The following is a 25,405-nucleotide window of genomic DNA, read 5'->3' on the forward strand; positions in this document are numbered from 1 at the left end:
TATTTCACTTAACTTATGTAGGTATGTTCGAAATGTGGCCTCGTATGAAGCGATGTACCGTTGTCGCTAAAAGACCATTAATGTTTGCGGGTGCATTTGGATTCGGTGCCTGGCTCTCAGGATTAGTTTTCATTGATCGCCTCAGAACTGCGAAAGCTCGGCAACTTATGAGAGAAGCTACTGAAAGAGTAATAGCAGATAAGGTAAACGATTTTAACTTCATAAAATATTATCGAAAATAACATTTTAAAAATAATAATTAATTTTTAGACAAAGCTGTGGGTCTTTCCCGAAGGAGCGCGCTTTAATAAAGGCAGCATACAGCCTTTCAAAAAAGGAGCGTTTTACCTTGCAATTGATGCTCAAATTCCAATCATGCCTGTTGTTTTTAGCCAGTACTATTTTCTTGATAATGAGACTAAAACTTTTGAACCAGGTACATAAAATATATTAAAAAACATTTTTTTTTATTTCATTATATTTTTTGCTAAATTTACACTATTTTTTAGGAAAGGTAATTATAACTACTTTGCCACCTATTCCTACAAAGGGAATGACAAGAAATGATTTAGAGGCTCTTTCTGATATGGCTCGTGAACAAATGATCGAAGTCTTCAATGACAGTTCTAAGGATTTAGTAAAACAAAAGAAAATAGCCATTTAAGAAATATTAATTGTACCCTTATGATATATATTTATATGTATATAATTTGCTCCATATCAAAGACATTTATATAAATTAGATGTGAGTTTTTGCCAAAGATATTAAAATTGTTAAGTTTGCACTAACAATCAATGTAGTCTATTAATTTCTAGTCAAAATGAATATCTTCCTGATATTTTTTCTTTGTAACCCATATATTTTGTAATTTTTATTTCTATAAGAAGACTAGTATTGTAGACAAAAACTTTTATCTTAGTTGTTGTTATAAATTGTTTTGATTTGGAATGTATCAGTATTCCTTAGATATTTAAGTATTATTCCATGCATTTTAAATAAAACATTGACTTTAAGACAATTAATGTCAAATTTATTTGGCCAAGCCATCTTGTTATACTTACATTGCTAAATTACAATTTTTTATTAAATATTGTAATATTTTGTGGTTAACATGAAAGTGATACATCAAATATAACAAACAAAAAAAACAATAAAACGGAATTATTTCCTGATTAGCTGGTAATGTTAAAAATTTAAGCAGCATTGTGTTATGCACCCAAATCAGGCAATGCAGAGATCAAGTGCAACCCTAGCGCGGCGAGACGATATCGCGTATTTGTACAAATGTGTATGTTATGACATTTAACATTAAAAGATTTGCAATTGCTATTTTTGTTCTGATTGGTCGAATGTATTTAATATTATTAAGCATTTCATTTAATTTGTGATAAAATGTATTTTTTTTTCTAATATTGCTTTACATAAATATATCATAATACACAACCACTACTTTAAATTATTAAGGTACAAAAAGGATTAAAGAGTAATTCCTTATTCAATATATTATTTATATGTTTATTTAAACACCTTATCTATGTTATCCGACTGGATTCTCACATTGCAAATGCAGAAATTTATATTATGTGAGCAAAATATGATATGATAATTTCTATGAATGATTTCTATATACATTTACATTTATACAAACAATATACATAATATACTGGTCACAAATCCAAACAGTATCGCTTTGTCATTAACATCGCCTTCAAGGAAAAATTCATTCATTCCAATTTTCTCCCCAACCTTCATTTTCATCTGTTTCTTCATCGGGTATAAAGTTTAACTTATTAAAGTTTTCCGAATTTTCTACAATAGTGACTATTTTCTGTTTTTCTATAACTGGCATCATATCAGCGAAAAAGTCAAAATCGTCCTTTTGCTTGCTTATTTCTATTTTTTGATTCTTTATATCCAGTTCAGATATATCTAATATATTTCTTTTAGCATCAAGAGCAGCTTTTTCCAGTAGTGCAGATTTGGTTGGTGGTTTTTCATTATCAATTATTGAAAGTTGTTGTATTGATTCTGTAAACTGTGGTTCTTGTGAAATTTCTTCCTTTAAATAATAGTTATTAGCTTGTATATTATCAATTGTTACTAAATGTCGATTTGAGTTATCCCAATCATCCCAGTCTTCTTCCGATTCCACAAGCTTATTTTTCTGGGTATCTATTGTTATGTCATTTTCTATTGATTCACCACCAACAGGAGAAGGCCTTTCATTTAAAGTAATAGTTTGTTCAAAAGCAGGCGCACTTGCATTAACTGGGAAAATTGGTTGGGAGCAATGATAATCTCTAAGTACTTTGTTTGCCAAATAGAAGTCATTATCTATTTTTGTGTAAGAATTTGTTAAATTACCCTTGGGTCTACCATCAGTAAATAGTTTTGATCTTTTTCCCCCGACAACTGTATCAGCACCCAATATAGGAACTAATTCACTGAGACAGATTAAAGTAGCAGCTACTAGATTATCATCTGTATCTTTTATACCCAAAAGTAACTGGAAAAGGTAAATATATATTATTATATAAGTGTTTGACCACTGGTAATAATTGACGATAATCATCTTTAAAAATTGGAAGAAAATATGATTTATGTAAATAAAGAGCAAGTTCTGATTATTTTTTCATAATTATTTTTTTAAATAAAAGTTGAGGTGGTAAACAGCCACCAAAATAAAAGGAAATCGGTTGAAAAACTGGTACAATCTGTTGATAAATAGAGATCAAATATGTATATATAAATTATACCTCTGGTAAAATTTGGTGAGCAAGCTCCTCGTGAGAAAATACATGGACAAATTTATTGAAATGAGACAATAACAGCATTCGAATTTGACCATCTCTTACACTAAACAACTGAAGTAATCTTGGTTTTAAATGTTCTTTGAATATGCTAAGACAAAAGAATCCAGCAGATTCACCATTTTGCAATCTATCTGTGAACAATTAATATACACATTAAACATAAATCGTTGTACATACATAAATAAAATAGATAAATAGTAAAAGTAATATACCATTTTTAGGTTTCAATATAAATGGTAAAACATCTTTTCGTGCTGTTTGATCTAGGAGAGTAAGTCTTGACAGTAACAATCCCCCAAGCTGTTTAGCTACAGTTTCTTCATCATAACACTTGAGGTGACTCAAAATATTTGAGAAGAATTCTCTCCTCTCGTCCTCATTTTTTAGAGGTAGGAAATTAAGAAATTTATATATGGAAATGAATTCATGATTAAAAAAGTTATCTTTTAGTATTTCTGATAAATTGGGTCTTTTTTCAGGATTCGGATTTTGCAGACCATTTCTGCAGTATGTTTTAAATTCTTTCAAATGGGGAACCTCATCTGTAAAAAAAGTATAATTTTGTTTCTTATGTAAAAAAATACAGTTTAATAAATTATATAGAAAAATGTTATAAAAAATTTACCATCACAATGGCCTTTAAAGACATCTTCAACTAAAACAGCAAAAGCATACTGATCTACCTTGGAAGTGATTTCATGTGAATCTTCATTTGGGTCTATAGCTTTGTCATACCTGAAATTGTTTAACGTCATGGGATTTAATATGGTAATGATGAATTTATGTTCTAAACCACACAAAAGTATATTATTAAAAAGTTTGTCACTGGGTGCTAAAATTATTCATTATTTACCCTTCCAAATTTGTATGGCTAAAATTATACTTTTATCATGATAATTTTTATTTACGAATTAAAATGTAAAGAGAATTAATGTATTGATCCAAATTTTCTATCTGACTCCTCAAATACATTGGAATATATATCTGACATTTTCCTTTCATTTTCATAAAAATACTTTAAAAAATTTTGTCTCAAAATATTGGACAAAGTTAGTAAGAGTAAATATTTAAAATGTACTAGTATGTTAAACAAAAATTATTATTGTCACACAATGTAATTGTGTGTATTATTTAAATTGAAAGCAGGTCGAACTGTTAGGTACAAAGCTAATCAAAGTAAAAAAAAAAAGTAAAAAGTTTTCTTGGTGGTAGGGCTTTGTGCGACCCCGTCTGGGTAGGTACCACCCACTCATCAGATATTCTACCGCCAAATAACAGTACTCTGTATTATTATGTTCCGGTTAGAAGGGTGAGTGAGCCAGTGTAATCACAGGCACAAGGGACATAACATCTTAGTTCCCAAGGTTGGTGGCGCATAGGTGATGTAAGGAATGGTTAATATTTCTTACAGCGCCTTTGTCTATGGGCGGTGGTAACCACTTACCATCAGGTGGCCCATATGCTCGTCCGCCAATCAATGCCATAAAAAAAAAAAAATAGCAAAAAATCAGATTTTGATCTAAATCTCTTATAAAAATTAGGTAGCATATATATTTGAATATAGTATGCCTGAAGGTTATGTTACAGTCCATGCCACTCCACTGCCATGGGACTCTAAAGTATTAATCGGTATATAGTGTATACAAAACAAAGAAGTCACAAGCATTAACAACACATTGTTGTGATGTAGTTAATCAAAAATGTAATACCATACTTTAATTAATAAGTAACAAATTGATTTGCAACCTCACAGTTGAAGTTTGCTAACAGTTGTAGACAAGGCCTTCTTAGCCCATTACAGCCTTAGGGCTGCTACGTTGAAATATAGGGACCTTTTGGGGACCCTGGGAATGTGCCTTTATGACAAAGGCATGCTTGTAGACCTTTCTATGTTAATATAATGGAGTCATGTTCTGATATATATTATATTGATTTCATGTTAGTGTAATATAATTAAATTTATCATAAGAATTACTGACATTAAAGCCTTAAATACATAAACTAAAAAATTATAATCATGTTAGCATAATCAGTATTAATTGTACAATAACAATCATTTATTTTTCTACTTAATTATTACTTTTTAACGATATTATTTTAATTATGTTTGTTCTGTTTAAGACTTATGATATGCTATTGATATGCTTGTGTACCAATTAATCTACTTTATTTTCTTCACTAGGCACCTAGGCAATTCAAACTCAAAAGAAAAACAGGCATTTGTTAATACATACCTGTGTATTCTAGCATGTTTTAAATAAGCAACATTTGATTCAGCAAATGTACATAAATATTGTAATCCTGCAAGCTTCCATTGCCCATCTCCAGATACATAAACTGATGATACACAGATGTTGTTGTGTGACATTCCTGCCTGGAATTATATATAAATGATTATGTCAATAAAAACAACATTTTAGTAAGAGGACATGTATCATTCATATTGTTATCCCACTTACTTGTTCATGGAGAAAAACTAAGGCTTGCAAAATATTATTCAGTCCTATACAAATTTGAAGAGGTGTTTGTGAATTTAAAATATGTGCTAGAGGTTGGACATATTCTGTTGCTAAATGGAAAGTAGATCTTTGCTGCCAAGCTGATAGATATTTCACTATACATGGATGACGGTATTTTAAGAGGTTCTGAAATCGTTTAAAAATTAGATATAATCAAAAACTATAAAAAAAATATATTTTTATAGAAATAAGTATACATACATTTGACAACTTTTCCAAAGGTGTTGACACTGTCCAGAGTGGGCCTAATACTGATAATCCTTTAAAAACAGAAACAGAACCATCACTCTTTAAACTAAAGTATCTGCAACTGTCTTTAATAGTTGCCTGGTAATGCGACCAAAAATCTGTTATTTCAATTGCTTTCTCTTCTATTTCTAAGCCGTTCAATTGCGAGTTTTCGTTACCCATCATATAAATATTTCTTAATATTGATCGCAATCTATGCCATTTCCATTCGGGTTATTACAATAATCATTTTATTTTAAATAACAAAGAATGAATAGAGTAAAAGATAAAATTTATTAGTAAATTGTTATTTTTTTTCTTGTAACTCATTTATATATATTGTTAGTCTTGAAGTTCTCACAACTTTAATATTGTTGGGTGACAATTATGACATGGTACTTAAAATACAATTACGTCAATATTTTGACAAGTGACAGATGACGACACAACACGCAGTTTTAAGTTATTGGTAAATGAAATTGCTTAGCTCTATGGTACACGTAGACTGGACATTGCAAGATTTAAAAAATAGTGGTAGTAAAATATAATATATTCTATTATACTTGTCCAAAGCAAACCTTAACCTAACTACCACGCAAGTGAATCACATATATTTATAATAGGCATGTTAAAATATAATACTACATAATTTTTTTACTGCGCGTGAAAAACTTTACTCGGAAATAAACTAGCTACGACGAAATAAATTGATGTTGATGAGCAGTTGTAGTGGATATGTTTGTGTAAGCATTTATCTGTAATAATACTCATTTCCAAATTCCTAACATAATTTGAGAAATGTCGTTCAAGTATTTTTTTAAAGTAATATGTTATATGGGAATTAATGAGTACAAAACATATTTTATATCTGTCTTAATGTTAAAAAATTGTCAATGTCAAATTACCTACTTGTCAGTTGGCGAGATAAATTTTATAATCGTTAAGCCAATTTGTGTGAAAAATGGCATTGGCTTTAGTTAAAAAAGCCATCATATCCAATCCAAGTTCCTTTCGTAAAACTGTTGGAATATTTTGTAATGCTGCAAGAAACCGTAAGTTTGTTATTAAAGTATTTTTGGTATTCATTAATGTATATATTAATATGATCGTTACGTCATAATACTTTTAGATTGGAATTACCAGTACAAGCCTGGTCCATATCCTAGGACTCAAGCAGAAAGAGAAGCTGCTGCAAAAAAATATGGCTTAACTATCGACGAATATCAACCATATCCTGAAGAGATGTGCTATGGAGATTATCCAAAAATGCCAGATATTGGTGCCGATTCAAAAGATCCATCGTATCCTTATGATTCGCCGGAATTAAAAAGAAATTTTAACGAAACAGTTAAGATATTTTCTAGTTATCATCTAAGGACCAATTTTTGTTTTCGTCAGTTCAGTTTTATCGTAAAAAATATTTTGATAATGACAGTTTTTGCAAACAATTTTTTTTCTATGATAAAAGTTAACTAGCGATTGAAAAATAAGGATAACATTTTATTATTTTAAGTATTATAAAATTTTTATAGTAAATTTATGAGACAATGATTTACAATGGTGGAGTCAGTTTAAAAATAAAGTATAATATTAATAAAATATTTTTTTTCAGTTTCATGCACAAGCAGAAATATTTGGAGAAGATCGCTATGATATAAGCATGAGGCCTCGACTTCCTGTATTGACTCAATTGACATGGTTTTTGTGTACAATCACAGGTAGTTTCCTGTTATACTTTTACTTTGAAAATCATAAGTTTGGACGACCTGTAACTGTTAAGCAATATCCTCAAGATGGTCCACACTACTTATTCAGCCCAAAATAGGAAAAATAAGTATGTCAGCGTAGTGTTCTAAATTATTGTTCAATCAATAAAATGCTGTTATCAAATAGATTTATTTAAAATATTATGTGTTTTTTCCTCACAAATTGTATATTAAAATAGGAACAAAATGAAAAATAACTCCTTATTGTTATTGAATACCTTCTTTTATTACTATAGAAAATGTCCATACACACAATGACATTGTCTAATGCTTATAATATTTAAAAATATATGATTATTATTGCTATAGAATATTTAAAAAAACCTTAAAAATATTATTTATAAATGCTTGTGAAATATTCATCTTCTAAATCATAAAGGTCAGCTGCTATGTCATCACGAAGTGACATCAATTTTTGATCACATTCTTGCTGTTTGGTACGAAACAACTTTGAATTTTGAGTTATAGCTTCATTTACAGATGGGAAATCATTCAAAATTAAATATTGTTTTATATCTGAAACTAATTTCATCAGTGACTCTCCTGCCCTAACTGTAAAGAAAGAAAAATAATTAATTTTGTAATCCTTCCAATCAGATGAAAAATTAACAGTTTGTCCTTTTTTTTACCAATATTTGCAGCTCTAACTTGCATTTCAAAAGTGTCCTGTTCAATTTGTGTCATTCTGTTAAGTTGGGATTCATTTTCACCTTTAGCCAGTTTTATTATTTCTGAAAAAATATAGTTGTATTCATTATTATATCTTGAAATTAAATGTTGGAAAATATCAAACTTAACCATTACTTAACATTAATTTATAATGTAGGGAACCTTTGAACTATAATAAAGTCTCAATCTTTAATTGCCATCGCCAATAAATAAACACATTAGACTGAAGCTTTGGCTTCAGTTACATTTGGTTAAACCTTAGCAATTAGACAAGCTTTTACAATGTATCAAGCATGATGGAAAGCAAAGGAAGAGCTGATGTGCAGGTGGGGTGTCACTGATTGTTTATTATTAAATTGAACCTAATTAACACTTATTTTTAATTGTCTCAATTCTCCGAAAATGTGTACTTATTAGGCCAATTTTGAAAGAGTTTATTTGCTAGTCTGGTGTACAATTGCAAATATTTGAGCAAAACTATAACTTATTGTGTATTTATAAGTAAATAGAAATTTTATTTGACAACACTTTGAAGTGACATTAGTTTGTTTATCTATGATTAGTTTTGTGTTGAAAGGTAATTTTAATTATACCATTTAGTTGTTAATAGACTGTCACAATAAACTTAAAAAATATATACATATTTTATCCAATTCTAGCTAATCTTGAACTTAGGCTTAGACCGAAGATTGAAGCAATAGGCAATTAAATGGATTCAGAATCAACCTCTAGTCTGATACTACACAGTACTTTATAATAATCTAAAATATAATCTACTTATATTTGATTATTTAATAGCATAAAAATATAAGCTGATGACGCAATGAAATTAAAAGCTTACTACAATTTTGCTTCTAAAATATATAACATTTTTGTAATTAACTGTAATGTTAAAATTTAAATTTAAATCACTGTTCTTGTAATATTTTAGTCTTGAAAGCAATTTTTAAATGAGTGCAATGTACAGAATGAATTATTTGTCACTTTTTTATGAATTTTCAAATTCATTATCAAGTGAGTATTTAGGGTAATCTTTTGTATGCTCCTATTTATGAATTTCAGAGTTTATGCATCACGTCTAAATAATATTAAGCAAAAACGCGTTTTTCACAATCTATTGCTCTGTTTAATATAATTCTAAAACATGTTCTTAAAGGCAGCATCAGTCATGACTTGAAATTGTCATAGGGGGTCCAGGGTTATTAAGCTATTATAGATTATGATATCACTTCACGTGCAATTAAACGTGAAAATATATGGACAGGCAAATTAATTTCCAAATTCATGGAAGATAAAAGTAGGAACTAGTAAGAAAATTAGTACTTTGTCTTGACATACCTTCAAAATTTTCTAACATACTTTTAACATCTTCTTTAAGCCGAGTCGTGTAGGATTTAAGTAATGCTTCTTTGTTTTGTGGTAAATTACGGTGCATCTTTGGTAATTTAGTTAAAAAATAATAAAAAGTTAATCGATTGTAAAAAACTAATTACTGCAATTCAAAAGTTAATGACTAGTTATATTGAAATCAGTTATAATTTTTAGATTTCAGAATTTTACGAAGTATTAAATACATAATAGTTTTATTTGAAAACAATATTAAAGTAACCTTCTAAATGATCATAAACTGTCACTGTCACTTTCAAACTGACAGATAACTGATATGTCATATTTAGGGCTGCTAAGTCCGAATTTTTTTATGAAAATACAATAAATAAAATTTGAAATTACTACTATTCAACTATGCTATACATGTGCTTGGTAATTATTAGTAGAAAGAGTTCCCACTTAGAGTCAGTATATGCCTTAAAATTACGACCAGATGATCGTTATTTAGAAAATTCGTTAGAATATATTTAGTTGCTAAAAATATTTTTTTATTGCTAAATAGATGAACAACAAGTCTCTGCCTATAAGAAGAAGGATAACTAACAAACCTTTGACACCTGTGTTGCAGCACTATCGATAGTTTGATTATCGACCTATTTTTATACTTGACCTTGAAATTTATTTAGGATATCGATAGTATCGTTTTGATCAATACTATGAATAGTATTGATAACTCTAAAATTTTTAAACTTGAGTGTGTACTATAAAGTTTTTTCATAAATCGAAGAAAAATAATATTGACAGCAGCAACAGTGTAACTTATATTGGTTCACCTAACTAGTACCACAGATTTAAACCTTTTTCGTTGTATAAAATGTATATATCTTATACTCTTTACCAGCGCTAAATTTAATTAAACTTCTTAAATATTGTGTCGTTACTTGGCCTACTAAATGACTTATCTTGAGAAAGTAATACTATCGAAAAATCACAGGCTATCATCGATAGCACAAAACCTTCTATACTATCGATAGTATCGGTAGGTTTAGGTTAAAAATAATGTTTTTTGCAATATTACAAATAGTATTGCTTATGGGGAGCTACCGATACTATCGATAGCATCGACACGTGACAATACTGTAGATAGATATGATAATTAAATTGGTACCGCTTAAAATATAATTAATATTTTATGTATTAATTTTTAAAACATTTGTTTTTTAACAAATTATAATTGACTTGAAACATCTAGACATATGACTCCTTGATCATATTTTGGAAACTTTTAAAATACATATCTTAGAGCGTAATCGTATCGTTTTTTCGCAAATATATGTGTGTATGTCTTTATTAACTGGTGACATATATCCGAGCCTATGCTAACTTCTCAAGATAGTTCCACCGAGTCAACCACTGCGAAATTGGAATCTCACCGGATGAATTGCACAAAACAATAATGACCTAAGTCGATAGGTCTCCGTTACGTCCGTTAAGGTTAAATATTTTTTTGTTAATTCAACTTCTGTTTTTTTATATTTATTTTCCGTAAGCACCTTATCTGAAGAATTGCGAAATTATAATGACTTTAATCGATAGGTCTCTATTTGGTTCGTTAAGGTAAGTGATTGCTTGTATGGGTACAACTCAAAAAAAATTATACTATCTATATATTTATATTTGAACAAACGCAGTTAGTGTAGATATTCGTTTTAAAGCTTTGTAACAGCAGAGTATCGTGCATATTCTTTAAGCCTGACTGCGTTGATATTGATAAAGCCAGTGCTATCTTCTGGAGAAAATCCTCCAGCAACATCCATAGAAACTAAGTCCTTATTGTATAAACTTGTACTGCTCATTCTGGCGAGTACAGCAACTGGAAAGAAGAAATAAGTATAGCCATCTAAATATATAATTTATGAGCTTATTAATAAAACAATTCATTGACATAAGAATTTGAGAGTATGATGTATAATAACTCTACCTAAATGGAAAATTATATAAACATAGGTATGTACCATGATTTATAGTTTACTTACCGTTCCCTTTGAAAATCTGTAACGTTACCGTACCGTTGACAGAGTCTTGCGATAATTCCAAGCATTTTCTTGTATACGTCGCTTCAGGTGAAAACCAAAAGCCATTATACACGAAGTCAGCCATTTTATCTTGGAGATACTTTTTAAGTCTGTAATTATTGTTAAATTTAGGTATATTTATTCATTTCATTTATAAGTTACCTTTTGAAATAAATGAGAAAAAATATATTTTTCGATAATAATACCTATATTCTGTTATAACCACAGGAGCAGTAAAGACAAAATAAGTAAGTTTGACATTGAATCGACGCGATATCATTGTTCGAGATCGTGAATAGTCTATAAAATTCTTTATGAATTCGCTAGAAAATTGCCTTTTCAATGCCTAGAAAATTGTTATCAGAACTTAGGAAGTAAAATTAGAGTGTAAATAACTTCTAAATTGAAATAGTGCTCATGTTTATACGACGTAAAACTAACAGATACGTTCTCTATACGTTAGTTACAAATAAAAAAAAACGATAGCTCGGAATATTTATAATTACCTAAAAACTTCCTTGTCGAGCGCGTATGCTTCTAAATCCAAATGAGCAACATGCAGTATAGTTCCTGCCGGGGTTTCATAGAGTCCTCTTGACTGAAAATTCCAAACATCTCAATAAGTAGGTAAATAGCCCACGCGCGATCAATATCGAATGCTGGCTTATGAAACTGAGAAACATGCGGTCGGCCTGTTAGTGTTAGCATCGGCTAAGTCGGGAGACGTTGTTACCTGTTTATTAGTGGGGATTGGAGCAGCGTGGTGGAATATGCTCCAAACCTTCTCCTCAAAGGGAGAGGAGACCTTAGCCCAGCAGTGGGAAATTTACAGGCTCTTAATGTTGATTTTTGCTCTTGATGGGCTACTGAATTATTTTAAAGATTTATGGATGAACAATAAATTCAGCGATATGATTATTATATGATTAGAATAATAAGAAGACAGAGCGGTAAAAGTTTAAAAAGTAAATTACCCGAAAGAAATCTGCACTAAAACACGTAAAAAGTTTAAATAGTTACGTTAGTATATGACGCAGGAGCAAATGACGAGTCATAAACATGGTGATATAGTAAAAAAAATGTTAAATAGGTGTAAGGTACGATTGTTTTGAGTCGACGCCGCTGATAATAAATTGTACAATAACATAATAAAAATTGACCTTTGCAAAATTCCCTAAAATAATGATTTTGTCAGCCAATGTTGATGAGCCAATGAGATGTTAAACAACATTAAAATAGCTATTTTTTTTGCAATTTTAAGTACCAAGTTTTACCTTGAGTCCCAAGAAACGATTTTCTACTATATCAATGCGACCAACGCCATGTTGTCCGCCAATTTTATTCAATGTCTCGATTAACGCTAGTGGATCTGACACAACCAGTGCTTTTTCTTGTCCGCTTGGAATTTTAACAGATACTGGCAAACCTGAAATATGTCTTGTAGTACCTAAGTAAAAAAAACTGCCGTACCGCTGATGATAAATCTTTACCAGCCATTGTATATTGCAAAATAGGAAGTCAAAAACATTTTACGAATATTACTTTATAGTTATCTATCTAAATTTTGATCTGCTACGTATTTTATTAAGCTATCGACTTGTATTTATTTTACTTGAAATCTAAATGTTTTAATAATCATACTATTGAGTTTAATGGCAGTACCTACAAACCTTTTTCAAACGAAATATCGATGGTACAAGGATAATCATCTGCTTCTTGGAGGTCACGAGTCATTTTATAAATTCCAGTTGGAGGTATAGAACCAGGATCTTCCAATACCCCCGATTCGTAACTTATAAAAAATAAAACATATAGCATATAAGCGTAAAGTGATCGTAAATCTGAAGATTAAGATTATTAGAAAAGGATTTCACCTGATGTGCATTATGTTTTCATCTGTAGACCAAGGAGCTTTAGGTGTGGCTGCAACAGGTATGTTTTGTTGTTTTGCATATTCAATGAGGTCGGGTCGTCCTTGAAATCTATTAAAGAACTCCGGTAGACGCCATGGAGCAATCACCTATTATTACGGTAAAATAAAAGATAGGTACTACAAATAAACGATTATACTAAAATGTTCTCCTGCCGAAATTTTGAAAAAGCTGAACTCCACGAGAAATAAAGATACATATTGTTCCTTTACTGTCATAGTGTGACGGCAGTTGGACACTACTGGATGAAGAGATACCCGAGGTTTTAGTTTTAGACTCTCTATGAGCTGAATATTGTTAATTGATTGTGAAAAGATTAATTTTAACAAAACCCAACACATTAATTGGCTTGACTCGGGCTCGAACCCAGTTACTCGGAATTCGCAGAATTATCAGCTAGATCCGCTTATTCAAAGGAGGAATTCAATTAAATGTTTTCAAAAGTAATAAATAATAACCTTTCCTTCTGGCCATAATGAATAAACACTAAGCTCAAAGCGAACTTGGTCGTTCCCTTTGCCTGTAGCTCCATGTGAAATGTACCTAAAATAAGATCGTTTTAGTGTTGGTTTATATTACGAGTATAATTTAATTACTCTATTCAGAGAATAATACTTGTAATGAAAAATATGTAAATACTTACTTGGCACCTAATTTTTTAGCAGCATTAACTATTCCCACGGAAATGCATGGACGCGCTAAAGAGGTACCTAAATAATACCGGCTCTCATAAACTAAGCCCATTTGTATGCCAGGTAACATGTAGTTAGTAACGAATTCTTTCCGTAAATCTTCAACGATCACCTAAATAGTAACAATAAATGTTATTAATAAAAATAAACATTGTTAATTTTCTACCCAAAAATTACGCCTTTCTCCGAAATTGATTTCTGAGAAATTATGTACTTACATCTTTAGCTCCGATAAGCTTTGCCTTTTGGCTGGCTTTCTCAAAGTCTTCATTCTGACCAATATCAGCCATGTAACACACAACATCGTAATTCTTTTGAATCAACCTAAAATTATGGTTAAATCCGTTAATCTAATGGAAGAATGCAATAAGTGATTTATTAGACTCTACAAGACCAGATAGTTATTAATTTTGATTTTATTGAACGAGGCTTTTTGCATGTATTGTAATTAATATTTAATTATGAAACATGCAGATATTAATAACATGGTAAAACTGGGTAACATTTTTACCATTTCAAAATACAACTAGTGTCTAATCCACCGGAATATGCTAAGATAATAAGATCCTTTGCCATCGTGTCAAGAAACACAATAAATCAGAATCAGAAACTTACTAAAACTAAAGAATAATGTTTGTAGCTTTATAACTCTAAACTAGATAACCTAAGGGTCACTTAACATTTAGATAATTATAATAATCGCATTTTACATATTAAGTATTTGTCTTTGATATTCTTAAATATATGTATAACTACACATATCATACGTAGTTGCATTCAGCGTCGTCAACATTGTCGTATCCGATCTGATAAAAAAAAAATCTTCTTTGTAAAATTATATTAGTGTTAGTAGACTCGCCTATTCGCGTCGTTTTTAGATACTTACTAAATATTGTTAAAATAATTATGAACTGAAGCTCATTATATACATAGTATGTACAAAATATGTTATTAAATTAAATATATAGTGTTCAATGAAAGGTATTTTTTAAACGTAGCAGGTGACGTAAATGTGAGGTTTTGTAGATAATCCTAGAGAAAACAAAAAAAAATCGTGTATGTCTTGTTTTATTAGTTTAATGTTTTATGGTAAAGATATGTCTCATATGAAACTATGTATATCAATTCAGTAACTGCCACTCCATTAGCCTTTAGTCGTTAAAAGCTTGATATAATTAAAACAACTGTCGGATGATTAAATATTTTATTAATATGTAACACTTGAATACTGATAGTTAAGTTGGTTTACACAGGTAAAAGGAAATGCGTATATTCTACATAATTGCACAAACTTGGGCGTAGACTATTAATTATTAGGAATTAAATGTAAAGATTGTTATAGTTAATATTCTAATAATCCATATCATACGATATGTAAATGTATTGTTTTATATATATTAACAATTTAAGAACCAATATTGTTATTTATTTTTATTAAAATAATTAGACACTAAATTAATATAAATAATTTTTTTCTATATAACTAACAACTACCTAATGTCTCATGAGTTATTAAGTATTAATTAAAATGATGAAAGTCTCTATATCTATATTTTGATACGAGCACATAAAATTACTATTATTGGAATGTAGAGATAACTAAAACACCAATTGCTATAATATATTACTTATATGTAATATTTTAATATTATTAGCGGTTTTAAAGGGACGATATTAAGAACATTTATTAAGTTTTTTTTAATTATTCATTCTATGTAAACTTTAACATACTTTGATAAATCTATTTCACGTGAGTGTTTAATGTTGTCTCTACAATGTAAAGTGGTTTAACATTCAAATAAGCCATTCCTCCTCGATCCTAATCTTTAATTCCAAAAATTTCATAACTAATATTTACTTAGTCTGTTTACAAACTTTAAAGACTTATTACAGGAGGCCGTAATTATTTATCGAACTAGAGTTCTTTACTACAAATAGTAACAATTCAAATTATAAAAAAATACTTATATCCTTTAACATATTAATTATGAATAAGGATCTGTTACAAGTAAATTCATGTCAACGTCTATTATGAGACTTTACATAATAATATTAAAACTTGTAAAACATCAACAATATAAATATTTTGATCAAAATATTAACCTAAATCTACAAACATAACACAGAATTGTTATTACAATTCATCGCAAACAATATCACAATTACATTAAAACAAATAATTAAATATTTATCGAAGCAGTAATGTTTTAATTTCGTTTTCGACACAGTTGTTATCGACAAGGTTGTAAGTTAAAATTTGCTTAAAGCAAATTTTATATCTTTCAAATGTTGTCATCATAAAATTTTCTGTTTACGCATTTATACATTACTACGTTAGGTACTGTCTAATTGAATGTATTAGAAGCATTTCGCTAACCTATGGTAATAATTGCCATGTACAAATATTAGTTGATAAACATCGCTATCCACAAGTCTTGCTAGTGAAACTAAGATTCAATCTAGCTTTTTTATAAATTACATTTTTGCCCATCGGTAGTTCTATAATACCATAAAGAAACGGCTAAACCTAAAATACATCTCTCAATGTTGCTGTTTAAGCGGTAAGAGAGCTGAGATCCGAGAGGAAGTTGTCCGGTGTGAGGATGTGGGACGAGCCCATGATCACCTCCCAGTTCTTGAGAGCCGCCGTCACCTCGTAGGCGCAGCGTATCTCGGAGAAGCAAACGCCTTGAAAGAGATGTTATAGTGAACATTTGTTATATTACTTTACAATCGTCAGCTTTATGTCGCCAAGGAATATACTGTTTTTGTATTTCAATAAATATAATAATAATTCATAATTCACATCACAATTCATTATTTACTTAGATGCCGATTAAACCATTATCATTTTAGATATTCATTATTTAAATAGTAAATTTTTAATTAGTGTTAACTTATTATGGAAACAATTTAAAATTTAAAACTTACCTCCAACTACAAAGACGATCAGACGCGGTACATTTTTAATAGTCTGTTGCGCCTTATCTTTATGCCAATGGCCGTAACGCACACTAGAACAAGAAATTACATAAATATTATTATTCTGACGTATTTATGCATCAGGATATCATTTGACGACCGAAACAAAAACATCGGTTAAAATGTTGACCATATATATATTAGGGATGGGACGAATGTAGATACCAAATTCATTCAAATGGTCAAAATAATAATAATATATGTATATATAATACACAATTATATTGGACCGGATAGGTGGCGCTATGATCGGGAAGTAAATATATTTTATATTTCACCCGGGCGGAGTCGTAATTGCAGTTAGATATATTTTAAATACATATTGTACAATTAATTAATGATTATATAGTAAAGCTTATATGTGCTATTCAGCAAGCGACGATGCGTGTTTGGATTTCTTATGTGAAATACGAAATTATAATTATGAATGCGCGATTTGCGATGTTAATTTCACTTTTGAATGCTCATAGTCTATCGATGTAATTTAGTAAATATTGCCAATAATGGCAGTTCTTACAAGGGGTGCGGGCGTGGCGCAGGAATTAATTCCTTTTTCAATAAGTTCTATTTGTAATTCTTCTCAGAGAATATATATTTCTTAACGTCTATATCATCGACAGCAGTTTTAATTTCTTTCCTTTAGCGCTTTGTACAATAACAATTTTCAAACACAACTCAGTCACTTCGAATATTTACTTTATAGTCTTTGAAATTGTGAAGTCAGTACTAGATTACTCAATACAAGTTAGTAGTATTTGTTGATTTCTAGACATGATATATAAAAAACAAAAATGGTGGAAAAGTGTAACTACTGAGTTTCTTGCCTGTTCTTCTCGGTAAAATTGGTTGATTTACAATTTTTACATACCTTGTAACGTGACGATTCAAAACTGCTTTTATAAGCCTACTTGAATAAAGAATATTTTCATTTTGATTTTATAAATGTTAGTTATGAGTATTTCGAAAACTGCACTGAATGTTCTGGTTCATCAATTAAATCTAAAATTACACACTGGTGCATTACTAAGGAATTTATTTTGTACTCAAAAACTTATCCATTATATAATAAAATAAAAAAGAATCTGTGATAGGAAAGTAATTGATGACTTATGCGTGAGTGTACCCCCAGTTGTCTTACCTCGTTGGAGCTTGGTATCCAGAAGTCTGAGCGCGTCCTGCGAGGAATGGAAAATGGCGTTGGTCCAATTTGTCTTCAATCGAATCTTCGATGATGTCCTATTAATAGGAATATTAAGTTTATTTAATAGTTACACGAAAATGAACTGGCTGAACAAAAACTACATCAATGACATAACAATAAATAATTAAGTTTTGAAATTAGAATTGAATGCTAATTAAAAAAAAAAAAAGTCAATAATTTAACTTAAGGCATATCAAGAAGTGATAACATTGATATCTCGAAATGTAAAAATAATAAATAAAAAATGTATACCTTGATCACTGGTGTCCAACGAGACATCTGATATGTCTGTTCAGTGATCCTCTCCTTTCGTGGCACTTGATATTGCTTCTTTCTATTACCCTGCAACATAAATTTAAAGGTTCATTAGAAAACTCAAAATTCCTTTATTCAACATAGAAGCATTACACTTACTTATTGATGGTCAAATTAAACTCTACCACCGGTTCGGAAAAAGAGAAAAGAGTTACTGACTCTATGCAGTCGAGAAACAGGAGTAACAAGATTGTGTTTGTTCCTTGTACCAATGTTATGAGAATCACTTTTTCTCATAAAAACATTAATATTTTTCCGTACATACAAAACATTACAGAATATATATTGAGAAGCAACAGTTAATATCTTAAAGCAATCTTAGAGCAATGTAATTTTACCCTGATGCATATGTTACCCATGTGACTCTTATCGCACATCGAAATAAACAATATGAAATGGTTGTTTGAAAACAGTTAAAATATACAATGTATTTTGTTTTTATTGTATTATATTATATAGTATATTATATACATTACATAATTTGAATATAAATCTTATCGGTTTCTCTTTGTCTGTTCAATATTAGTATGATGTAAGGTACTGACATCGACGACGACGTTGAGGCCGAGGTTGGCGAGGTTGAGCAGCGCCTGCTTGTCGGACGGCTCGAGCTGCGCGTGCGTCACCAGCTTGTTGAGGTTCTCCTCAGAAATGCCGTTCTTCGACATTATATACAGAGCGATAATGCGCATCTTGTCGTAGTTTTTGATCGTCTGAAAATTGTACATATAAAACCCTAGAAATTAGAACCCATTTAAGTAGTAACAAGTAAAAGTAATAATTTAAAAGAAGTGTATATTTTATTACAAAGAGTATTTTATTTATATACCATTATATACAAAGTGGAGTATGATTCCCAGGACAATAAATTTGATCTTAACCAAAAAAAAATATTCCTTTTGTTTTAATTTTATATAAAGGGTTATCCAAATGTTTAAGTCATTGTTAGCAGAGTGCATAGTACCTGATCGAGTAGAACTGGTACAATGCTTCTCATATGGTCCTTAATTTTTTCTCCCTCAGCGTCGGTACCCATTGCCAGATCCTGAAATAATTAAAATGGAGCTATAATTACTTGCTGCGCATCATCATATAGAGATCGCAAATGCTAATAGCAAAGTGTTAAACCTAAACGTAAAATAAATAAATAAATAAATGGGGTAAAATCTTCACCTGTTCAACTTTGCACAGTTTGTCGACGTAGCCTTGGTAAGACTTCATGCAGTCCTCAGCAAGACGCAGGTGGGTCGCGTACTTAGACAACTCTTTCTGATACTGCGGCATCTTCTTGATCATTTGTGACAGGTCGCGCATCGACTGTTTGTCCCCTAACGCAATCGTTAAAATCTTACTTATAATGGTTATTTTTGTACATTTCATAAACTTGTTTTGCCATTATGCAATATTTCCGTTGAAGTATCACGAACGTTTCATAGGTAATTCGTGAGTAATATCATTATTGTTTACATCAAAATTACCAACAAAATACCAACAAACAGCATTAAACTTTTATTTGAATAGATTAATCTTGCACTTAGCAATGAATGAAAACATTCAGAGATAATCAGCTTGTTATATCTACCATTTACATTGGAGCATCACGCTGAATAAGCTCCAATCAAAACGAGAGGTCTTGCTCTTTGTCCATTCTTAAGACATAAATGGGGTATTAGTAGTAATTAGGGATTCCAATCAAAAACGGATCCGGTAATCCGGCGGATCCGTCATCATCAATATCATCAATATACCGAATCCGGTGCTTGCAATTTTGACAAAATGATAGAACTGTTGCATGAATAGACACTTTAAATGCGCTTAATTGTTAAAAACTCTTTAATCTAGGCTTGATTAAATTACATCGTTAATGTACTGCAGAACATACTATCAGCACTGCTTAAAAAACTTCGGTTATGATACTGACCTGATATTATTGGCATGAGCAAGAGTCATGGTCAAAGTAGGTAAGCTTATGAATTGTTATGAAAAGCTGTGCTTCGCACATTAGCTATGATTAGCTATGGTCGATATTTTATATAAAAATAATGAAGAGAAGGCAGATAACCGCCTGGCAACAACTCCAACAACGCCAACAACGCCAACAACGCCAACAACATCAAGTGAATCAGATACAGATGATGAAAACAAAACGAATGATGATGAACAAGGAGTTACAGTTACATTAACTGACCCTCGTCATCCTTATCTTTCTAAGGCAGAAGTAATTCTTAGATACAATGAGTTTCTTCAATAAGTGCGAAAAGTGGTAAAGCTTTTCAAAAGATTGTCTACTAAAAACGATATGTAACTGCAAACGTATGTGACAGACGAAACAGGTAAAGAATAACGCCTTACTTTGGATTACCGCTAAAAACCTAATTAATTTTTTTTTACCGTAAATTGTTGAAACTCGATTTTTTTATTAATAATACAAACTCATTACTGTGGTAATTGTGCCACTCATTAGACAGATTTATCAAATAGCATTTAATTGAACCGATTCGGATTCCCTTCGATCCGGTCGGATCCGGCCGGATCGATGGGAATCCGGTCGAATCCGGCCGGACTGAAAATCACGCTGGATTGCAATCCCTAGTAGTAATATATTCCCATATGAAACAAGATTTTTTTATGACTTTCATTTACATACCTCCACCCATACGTTTGGAATCAGTGAACTTCTTGAGATTCTTGGTGACAGACGTTGATACGACCGCAATGTGCTGGTGTCGCAGTTCCACCCAAAGTTCATCATTTTCATCCAAAAGTACCTCCTTCATGTGCCCCTGTGATGCATCATATCTAAAAAAATCCAATTTGTTTATTAGTACAGGCTAACAAACATTAAGTATTGATTATTAATTATAAACATGTAATAGGTTTCCATCAGTTGTGAATGTTTTTGCTACACAGAACATACCTATAGACGTCATTCTCAATGGGGAGTAGGTCATAGGCCATAGCCTGGAGCGTGAGTTCGTGCAGTAAGGGCGAAACACAGTCGAAGCCGCGGTCCAGCACCAGCAGCTGCGAGCGCGCCTTCTCAGGACCTTCGCCCATGGTCGGCTCGTCTGCCTAAAAGGACGAATGTAAAATAATTTGAATGCTACAATTGAACTGAAAATGAACAAAATAAAGACATTGCAATGTAGCTATAATAATGTTTGTATACCAATTATTTTTGGTGCGGTTAAGGTAATATAATATTATGAAGAAATATATACCGATATAAAATTTATTATTTAGTAAGCATTTTTCTAGAAAATATTTATTTGACGAGTGTTTCTTGTTTTTGTGTGTGTTGCGTCATATTTGCATAAAAGGATCGTTGGTAATAAATTAAGCAAGTGTACCTTGTATGCGTCGAGTTTTTGCTGAATAAGTTGCGCTAGTTCTACATTACGCTCCCAGTCGCTGTAATAAATGTTACTAAATGTTACTATAAAATGACTTTAATGAGCGATACACAGAAAAAATCATTGATTTGACTTCCTTGAAATTATGTACTAAAAAAATAATGAATACTTAATATAATTTAAAAAAAATACATTTTTCATTTACAGTTTTTTTTTTTAGTTCAGTAAGCATTTATACCTGCGGTAACGAACCGAAGGGTACTCTCCAAGCGTAGCACAGAGAGTGGCGATCTGTTCGGCGATGCGCTCCATGTTGGCGTTGCGCGTCTGCGTGAGCGCCGGGTTGTACATGCACTGGAAAGTGTCCGGTGAGTCCAACGAAAACACCTGCAAACGTTTACCTGAATTAATGACTCGATACATATGTCAAAATATACAAACATTTGTTAACTGGTTCCTCTACCATTGCTTCAATATTATTATTGTTGAGTGAAAATAATATGTTGATTGTAGCAAGGTTATGTTCTTAATCCAGAGAAACAATAATTTTATTGCAATGCAATTGATTTTATAATACTATCTATATAATTCGCCAAAACATGAGCAACTTTACATTCATATGAAGTCCATGGAAATAACAGAAAAAAGTCTGGTTTAAGCTTCAGTAAATATATTACCTGACTCTCATAAGGCAAGAAAGCAATGTTGATTTCCTTTAAAGTTTTGATTTTTCTAGCAGCTGATGATTTGCAGAGTTCATTGAACAATTCCTCTGGGCACACTAATAATGGCAGCGTGCAAAATAATGTTACATCTTAATTATTAATTTAGGCAGAGACTTTATGTTATATCTTTATAGTTAAATGTCCCCTGTATATGAAAATATTACAATCCAACAAACCTGTTGTTCATATGGTATGAAAGCTATGTTGATTTCCTTTAATGTTTTGATATATTTAGCTACTTGACTACGTGATAATTCATCAAACAGAACATCAGGACAAGCTGTAAATTGAAATGAAATAATAAATGCAACTTAATGTCAAAGCAGTAAAAAAAGTGAACGTGCAAATTACAACATATTTTAAGAGTGCATTACAATATAAAATAGAGCACTTGTCTTACCTTCAGTGAAGAAGACGTGAGCAGCTTTGTACATTATGCGGTTACCAACTGAGAAATCGTTGATCAATGCATGAACAGATTTCTCACAGGGTGTTATCAAGTAAATGCCATCCATGGTGTAAAGCGGCTCGCGTTTCTTGTGAATGTCTTCTACCACTAAAGAATAAAAATGTTGATATAGAGTAAGACAGTTTCAAAAAGTCAGTGCTTATCTAACAGAATAAAATTTGGCATTCATATTTAAATAAAGATAGACAGTATGGGATTGATTCAAATTTCATAGAACTATTATGTAAATAATTATGCAATAATCCATATTCACATAAGTTTTTGAATAAGTAATAATTATATTTAAACAATTGTAAAACACTTACAGGTAATGCCTTCCGCTGAGATGTCATGCATTTTGCAACATGCAGACACCATGCGCATAGATAGCTGATCCACGATGAGAATACGCCATTCTATGCGCTGTGATTCCTTGCCTTTGGGACCGCGATAGCGGATCACCTCGTTCATAATCTCTATAAATTATAAAAAAATATATATTCATAAGGTAAAAATAAATAATAAATACATATTACAAATAACATAAATTACTAATTTAATCTCTTAGATTTAAACAAGAATTTACTAATTCAATGGACATGGAACATATTCCACACAGTAGCATTTACCAGATAAGGTAATAACTATGTCCATTGTTTTTATTTCTTTGTATTACAATCTAAGTATAAGGCAATGTAATGAAATTGAAAGACAGAATCACCAAAAATGTATTCTTATAGAAAAATTGTATACAAATATATACATGACAGTGAAAGTTCACACCCAGATTTTTATAGGGTTGCTTAGGTCAGTTTTTTTTTTATTGGAAGCAGTGATAAATTTTTGACAATCAATAAACTAGTATCACATTTTGACTTCATACATTTCTTAAATTCTTGTTATATAAATAACCTAATAATATCAATCAAAACCTTTAAATTCTGAAATGGTGACTGTGTCTATAATGGTGAATAAAATAAATTTTGAAATTCCCACCATTGAATTGGATAGTGAAGACAAAAAAATTATCGCTGACTAAAGTTTGCTGTACTACTAGATTTATTTTATTTATTTAGATAAATATTACTAAGCTATTATATTATATTTATAGTATCTATAAAATTGTTGAAAGTGTATATAGTTATAACATCTATATACATATATTAATATTATAAATGCAAAAGTAACTCTATCTGTCCATTGCTCTTTGACGCCCACACAACTAAACTGAATTTAATGAAGTTTGGTATGAAGTAAGCCTGAACTACCTTTTTTAGGATAACACATGATGACCAACCCCTAAGACACGAGTGAATCCGCGGGCGACAACTAGTATATCATAAAAAGTTGTCTATATTTATATTTTCTCTCAGTATAGATTTTTCTTGTATCATATTTTTGGATACTTTGCAATGTAATTGATATCAAAATATTTAAAATAGTTTGCTTTTTATAGAATTTAAATATTCAGAAGGTAGTATAGTAATTTGCTAAGTTATTGTGTATGATGTAGACATTTGCATGTGTACATTTGTTTGCAAATCTTAGAGCAGTAATTCTTTTATAAGTACTCAATGATTTAATTTAACTATATGATTATGTCTTATTTTTATAATATGTATTATGTACTGTAGAAGAGGGAGTATATCGACCGCAATGAATGACGTACCAACATCGCCTACTCGGTCACCTCCCCACCCCACTGTCGAGTGACAGAAAAATCAATAACAAACACTTAGCCTAGTTATGTATGTATCATAAGCACAATACATGATCATATCTTCGTATATAAAGCAATAATTGGTTTTAAAAATATGAAATAATTTACGACTGCAAAACTAGGCTTGAAATTGTAAATTATTTATCCTGAAAGATTATACGTAATATAGCGAAAAAAGTAGCCGAATAAATTTAAAAAGTGTTTATGAATTAATTAATTGATCCTAGTACATACATTTAGTATGAATTGTAAAGAAAACTAAAATTCAATAATAACATTAGTCATTGATAAGATTAAATTTACAATTACTCATTATACTTTTGAGTAACATTTTTTTTTTGTTATAATGAATTGACACTTATACAAAATAAAATACCTGTGTTTATAAGTTTAATAGCGAATATATCAAATTATATTAATAATTTACTTACTTTGTCCGACAAGTGCTTTTAGTGCCATCTTGTTCCATAGACTAACTAAATTGGTCGAAATTGTTGGGAATATCACTATTGAATTTTGACATTTGACAAGATATTCTTAGGAGAATTGCCATGTATGAGAAAGATGTGTATTAAATGTATTAAACACGAGAGACGTAAATAGTATTTGGGTAACTGATAAGAAAATTATTTTTAGGG

The 25,405-nt window shown here is 30.5% G+C and overlaps 6 protein-coding genes across 12 annotated transcripts in view; 2 read left to right on the forward strand and 4 right to left on the reverse strand.

Moving 5' to 3' along the window:
* Positions 1-25,405, forward strand: part of LOC113392751 (1-acyl-sn-glycerol-3-phosphate acyltransferase alpha) — a 125,929-nt gene that overhangs the window by 475 nt on the left and 100,049 nt on the right. For 2 of the 4 annotated variants that reach the window (XM_064220809.1, XM_064220808.1), the window contains exons 3-5: positions 22-203; positions 271-436; positions 510-669. In XM_064220809.1, the coding sequence (XP_064076879.1) occupies positions 22-203; positions 271-436; positions 510-664 (503 nt within the window). In that variant the 3' untranslated portion in view covers positions 665-669. Of the gene's footprint in view, positions 1-21; positions 204-270; positions 437-509; positions 1,015-15,848; positions 15,859-25,405 lie in introns of those variants that run through there. The other 2 variants (XM_064220807.1, XM_026629309.2) reach the window with 2 other exon arrangements.
* On the reverse strand, positions 1,129-5,870 carry LOC113392748 (protein-associating with the carboxyl-terminal domain of ezrin). Its single transcript, XM_026629306.2, has 7 exons — positions 5,535-5,870; positions 5,274-5,459; positions 5,049-5,188; positions 3,440-3,549; positions 3,027-3,356; positions 2,758-2,945; positions 1,129-2,507 (listed from the first exon to the last, which is right to left on the reverse strand). Exons 1-7 carry the CDS (start codon positions 5,745-5,747, stop codon positions 1,722-1,724), a joined length of 1,953 nt encoding a protein of 650 aa, XP_026485091.1. The 5' UTR covers positions 5,748-5,870; the 3' UTR covers positions 1,129-1,721.
* On the forward strand, positions 6,449-7,468 carry LOC113392752 (NADH dehydrogenase [ubiquinone] 1 beta subcomplex subunit 8, mitochondrial). Its single transcript, XM_026629310.2, has 3 exons — positions 6,449-6,613; positions 6,691-6,908; positions 7,174-7,468. The coding sequence occupies exons 1-3, from the start codon at positions 6,523-6,525 to the stop codon at positions 7,384-7,386; spliced, it is 522 nt and encodes a 173-aa protein (XP_026485095.1). The 5' UTR covers positions 6,449-6,522; the 3' UTR covers positions 7,387-7,468.
* On the reverse strand, positions 7,529-9,619 carry LOC113392753 (mediator of RNA polymerase II transcription subunit 22). The gene is made up of 3 exons (XM_026629311.2): positions 9,335-9,619; positions 7,957-8,058; positions 7,529-7,879 (listed from the first exon to the last, which is right to left on the reverse strand). The coding sequence occupies exons 1-3, from the start codon at positions 9,429-9,431 to the stop codon at positions 7,662-7,664; spliced, it is 417 nt and encodes a 138-aa protein (XP_026485096.1). The 5' UTR covers positions 9,432-9,619; the 3' UTR covers positions 7,529-7,661.
* Positions 10,982-14,683, reverse strand: LOC113392749 (argininosuccinate synthase). The gene is made up of 10 exons (XM_026629307.2): positions 14,535-14,683; positions 14,242-14,347; positions 13,975-14,135; positions 13,790-13,874; positions 13,275-13,420; positions 13,071-13,192; positions 12,675-12,826; positions 11,907-11,998; positions 11,362-11,510; positions 10,982-11,198 (listed from the first exon to the last, which is right to left on the reverse strand). The coding sequence occupies exons 1-10, from the start codon at positions 14,597-14,599 to the stop codon at positions 11,035-11,037; spliced, it is 1,242 nt and encodes a 413-aa protein (XP_026485092.1). The 5' UTR covers positions 14,600-14,683; the 3' UTR covers positions 10,982-11,034.
* On the reverse strand, positions 15,214-25,312 carry LOC113392386 (protein ROP). 4 transcript variants are annotated; one of them, XM_026628798.2, is made up of 15 exons: positions 25,199-25,312; positions 23,374-23,523; positions 23,000-23,155; positions 22,552-22,655; positions 22,113-22,261; positions 21,872-21,932; positions 21,439-21,593; positions 21,169-21,320; positions 19,695-19,849; positions 19,486-19,566; positions 19,067-19,234; positions 18,459-18,548; positions 18,144-18,241; positions 16,955-17,037; positions 15,214-16,711 (listed from the first exon to the last, which is right to left on the reverse strand). In XM_026628798.2, the coding sequence occupies exons 1-15, from the start codon at positions 25,224-25,226 to the stop codon at positions 16,578-16,580; spliced, it is 1,764 nt and encodes a 587-aa protein (XP_026484583.1). In that variant the 5' UTR covers positions 25,227-25,312; the 3' UTR covers positions 15,214-16,577. The 4 variants fall into 4 exon arrangements, with proteins under 4 accessions (XP_026484583.1, XP_064076875.1, XP_026484582.1 ...); XM_064220805.1 differs by having other exon boundaries at positions 21,872-21,947; XM_026628797.2 differs by lacking the exon at positions 22,552-22,655 and adding an exon at positions 22,776-22,879.

Source organism: Vanessa tameamea, chromosome 5 (genome assembly GCF_037043105.1).
Source record: "Vanessa tameamea isolate UH-Manoa-2023 chromosome 5, ilVanTame1 primary haplotype, whole genome shotgun sequence".
Lineage (NCBI taxonomy): Eukaryota > Metazoa > Arthropoda > Insecta > Lepidoptera > Nymphalidae > Vanessa > Vanessa tameamea.